At 36.6% G+C, this 4,500-nt stretch overlaps 1 protein-coding gene across 1 annotated transcript in view; it reads right to left on the reverse strand.

The window, feature by feature from the left end:
• STIM2 (stromal interaction molecule 2) overlaps window positions 1–3,085 on the reverse strand; it is a 32,237-nt gene extending 29,152 nt beyond the window's left edge. Inside the window, exons 1-3 of the mRNA XM_008585739.1 lie at window positions 3,076–3,085; window positions 2,459–2,636; window positions 1,736–1,913 (exon numbers count right to left, since the gene is read on the reverse strand). Coding sequence (XP_008583961.1) covers window positions 1,736–1,913; window positions 2,459–2,636; window positions 3,076–3,085 — 366 coding nt within the window. The remainder of the gene's footprint in view (window positions 1–1,735; window positions 1,914–2,458; window positions 2,637–3,075) is intronic.
• Between the last annotated feature and the right edge of the window lie 1,415 nt (window positions 3,086–4,500).

Consider the following 4,500-nt stretch of genomic DNA (forward strand, 5'->3'; position numbering starts at 1 on the left):
CATGTTGGACATTGTTCTTTTTCTAAAATATCCATTTCCCTTCTTTAAACTACCTTTTATTGACTCAAGATCTCATTAGGATTACTGCGTTCATACCAGTACATCATATCGTGGTAATCTTAGGATCTACTAAGGTGTGCAAAGTCTCTATCCCAAAAGCTCAGATTAGGATGTTTGTGATTCTTGGGTCCATTTTTTATATTGTGTCTTCCGCCTCACTGTGAGGCAGTCACCTGTGATGCACTATTATAAATTTATGTCTCTGTAAAAGAACATCTCATTTACTGCTTTCTGATTTGCTCTTTCTTATCTGCAAAGTTTAGAAAAATTGCTAACAAGCTTGTTAGTACTGGGATCAAACTGAGAGTTTGCCATCTCAGTGGGAACAGGCAGGGAGTTCTTACAGAATAAAGGGCGTAATATCTAATTCCTGGACAAAGTACAATTTTGGCTAGGCCTTTTTTGTTAACTCCCTGATTCTTTACAATATTCTGTACAGAGAGGGTTTGTCAGGTAAATGGGGCATGACTGTAAAAAATGACTGAGAGTAATTTAAAAGAATAAACTCCTTACAGGGAGGAGATCAAAAATACAGATGTCTGGATATGAGGAAAAGAACAGTAATGAAAGAGATGCCTGTGTTCGGTCAGTCAAATCCTCCCAAAGGACAATCTTGAAGCAAACGGCAATACATACTGCATGTTTTCCCTATGAGTTGAAATTAAAACTCATTCATCACATAATTCTTATTTCTTATTTAACATTCAATTGAGAAGGCAACAGTACATAAAAGAAAGTGGGAGGCAGAATATCTAGTTCTTGCCCCTGGTTTACAATTGAGTAACTGAGTTATTTTGAGTAAGTCTTCTAATCCTCTTTTTGCTTTTCAGTTTATTAGTAAAGAAAGAGTCAAAGTGAGAAGAAGATGGGACCATGAAAGGAGAGGCTGGAGTAACATGCTTTGAGGGAAAGGAGGGCCATGAGCCAAGAAATGCAAGCAGCCTCTGGAAGTGGAAAAGGCAAGGAAACAGGTCCTCCCCTACAGCCTTCAGAAGAAACACAGCCCTACTGACCCATTTTAGACTCACTCTGACCTCCAGAACATTAAGATAATAAATTTATGTTTATTTAAGCCACTAAGTTTGTGGTAACTTTTTACAGCAAGAATAGGAAACTAATATATCTGCCTATAATTAAATTCTCCCAGAACCCCATTTTCTGTGAAGAACTCTGTGTAATTCCTAAATGCCTACATTCTACCTTGAGTAACTGAATAGGACAAACAGATAGTAGAAAGATCACCCTGTAGACAGTTTTAGAACTTTTAGATTATGTTCTAAACCATCTAAAAGGATTCAAATTGATGTTCAATAGAGATCCCTTATCTTTGCAGAGAAGTTCAAAATTAGATATGCTTTATTTTACTAGGTTACAGAAACTCAAACACATTACAGATGTTAAATAAGCACCTTAAATTTACAGAAGACAGTTAACAAGTCAAGAGATAAGATTTCATGAGTAAGTGAACATGACGGTCACTATCTTTCAGTTACCACTTCATTATTTTGCTATATGGACTTTGATCAATGCTAACAATATGAACAAATGATTCATCTCTTAACTGTAGAACAGTATAAAGCGGAACTGAATATAAGACATAGTACAAAAACAGGACCTGGCTCCTCAGAGCAGCAATACAAATATTCTAACAAATACCTTTTAAAAATGTAAATACCTGTTCCAATTCCTGCTCTGCATACTGACGTCTACTCAATTCACATTCAGCTCCCTCCCTTAGCTCTTTCAGCCGACAAGCCTCCTCCTTTGCGTAATTGATTTCATCCATCATTTTGCGCTCTAGATTTTGCTTTTCTACAGCAACATTTCTGTTTTCTTCCTGTGCCTTCTCAAGCCTTATAGAACAATAAAAATGAAAATTCCTCACAACAGTTTCCAAAATTTCTTTTTTACAAAAGAGTAAATACTGTGTCAAGTAACTGGATATATTTTTCAATCAGAATTCACAGCATTTTCTATTAGCCTTAAGTTTGGATAATAAAAATATAAGGCAACCTAGTATACAGCTATTTTGGTTATATAGGGCTCAAAACACAGGAATAGCAGGGAAACACTCCTCCAGAAAGAGACTTTCAAGAAGGTCATAATTATTTAAATAAAATTAAAAATAAAATTTAACCACACATATAATTCCACCTATATTTGGTTTACTTCCATTGGTCTTCTGCCCATTTATTCTCAAGTATATACATTTATAATAAATTTGTAATTATGACAATACTATAAGACTTTTCTAAAAATATGATATAAAATGTAATATATTCCTGGTGTGTGTAATAATCTAAATATAGTGTTAAAGCACATGCCCCTACTGCATTTTTACAAATTGTATTTTCCTACATAAACAAGAGTTACAAACTTATGACTTTTTTTGACTTACCTCTCTTGTAAGTCCATTAGACTTTGCTCTGCAGTTTGTAGACTCTCTAAGTCTTTCATCATTTTTGCAACATGTTCTTTTGATGTCTTATTCTGCGTATAAGCAAACCAGCACCCTCCAACACCGATTACTATAGAAACCGTGAGGATAAAATCCTTCATCCAGTTATGAGGTGGGCCTATGAAGAGAATTACAGATGGTTAAATTAACCTCCAAATGTAAAAGAACCTCAATATATACAGGCACTTTTTAAAAGAATGGTAGGTATCTAAAAACCAAAAAAATTGAAGATCTTCCCATATACAAGCTCTAGCCTTTTAAAAATTATTTTCTCAAATAATCAATGTGCTTATTATAACTATCTGATTTACTACACTTATCGGAGGGCAGAGATAAACCCACACAGACATACCATGCCCCTGCCAGTGGTAGAAGTAGTAGTAACCAAAGTCACAGGGACCCTTGAAAAAGCAACAGCTTCTCCAATTATGGGCTGCTAGAAGGGTCGTCTGTGGGATGAAAGGAGTCATAAAGACATCATCATTCCAACTCTTTCCTTCAGTCAATTTAGGCAGCTATCATGCTTAGAAACACAAACTGGAAATCCAACCACTCACCAAAAAGCATTTCCCGCAATCATGTAACAATGTAACCAATCAGGTTAATCAGTGGTTCTCAATAGTCAGTGATATTCCCCCTAGCATACAGCTGAAAATTCCTGCTTGTTACAATTGGGGGATGGATGTCTGGGGAGAATTATTACTGTTATCTAGTGGGTAGAGGCCAGGAATACTGCTGAACATTGTACAGTGCGAAAGACAATCTCCTCCTCACACACAATAGTCAGTGATATTCCCCCTAGCATACAGCTGAAAATTCCTGCTTGTTACAATTGGGGGGTGGATGTCTGGGGAGAATTATTACTGTTATCTAGTGGGTAGAGGCCAGGAATACTGCTGAACGTTCTACAGTGCGAAAGACAATCTCCTCCTCACACGTCCTCTGCCAGTAACAAAGAATTATCCAGCCCAAAATGTGAATAGTGCTAAGGCTGAGAAACCCGGAGTTAAATGGTCATAACAAGTATTCCATTTTAGATGGCTATTTGCCAAAGGTAGAGAGGTTACCAGAGGGAAAGAGCAGGATCTCCTTCCCTAACGTGCCAGGCATGATGTGAACCCCCAACACTATATCTAAAGTAAAGAGTAAGGACCCAGAGCTACTGTCATCAGTGAAAACAAAAATACAGTCATCACTATTCAAATTTCTTAATTTAACCCTGTCTCTACACTCTAGTTTTCAGGGCTCTCTAGAAGGGAGACACAATGATAGCTAATACAATATAATGCTCCAAAGAGATATAGTTTGCAGTGAAAAACTGCCTAAATGCTCAAGCCTCCAGCTGGAAGACATTTTGCACGTATGAAGAGATGAAGAGTTCTACAGAAATCCCAAGTTCCTATGCTGACAAGTCTAGGGTTTGTCTACGTTTACATAATGTAGTAAATAGCATGCTCTATGCCAGAGACCCTCCGTGTCCTACACTTCCAGAGTGCACACCCTCACCTATGGTGGAAGATATGCATTGCAAAAGGCTACAGTCTCAAAAGGATTTGTTTTTATTTCTGCCTCAGACTGAGAGGTTCAGCTCAGGCTCTACTTCAACTATAAGCCCCTGTTCTCTGTCTCTGGCTGAGATATAATCACCATAAATAAGTAGATGACAAGTCCCAAACTTTATAACGAGCACCACAAACTCGAAAAGAATTAAGTAAAAACTCCTTTAAAATGTATCTCTGCTCATTGGACAATGCTAGTTTTTAATGAATCTAACACAGGTGTTCTGACTGTGGAGCTCATTCACTCAAATAATAATTCTAAACCAAACACATTTAAAGTTAATGCATCATTAACTTCTTAACTAGTTTATTTATTAAAATATTTGTTTACAACATTTTTTGAGACTAGTTTCTTTTCAAATGACTTGGTAATATAATATTTGCTTGGCTTGGAAAGTGACATATTCCCAGATTAATAAAATA

This window comes from Galeopterus variegatus, unplaced genomic scaffold, assembly GCF_000696425.1.
Source record: "Galeopterus variegatus unplaced genomic scaffold, G_variegatus-3.0.2 Scaffold3690, whole genome shotgun sequence".
In the NCBI taxonomy this organism is placed as follows: domain Eukaryota; kingdom Metazoa; phylum Chordata; class Mammalia; order Dermoptera; family Cynocephalidae; genus Galeopterus; species Galeopterus variegatus.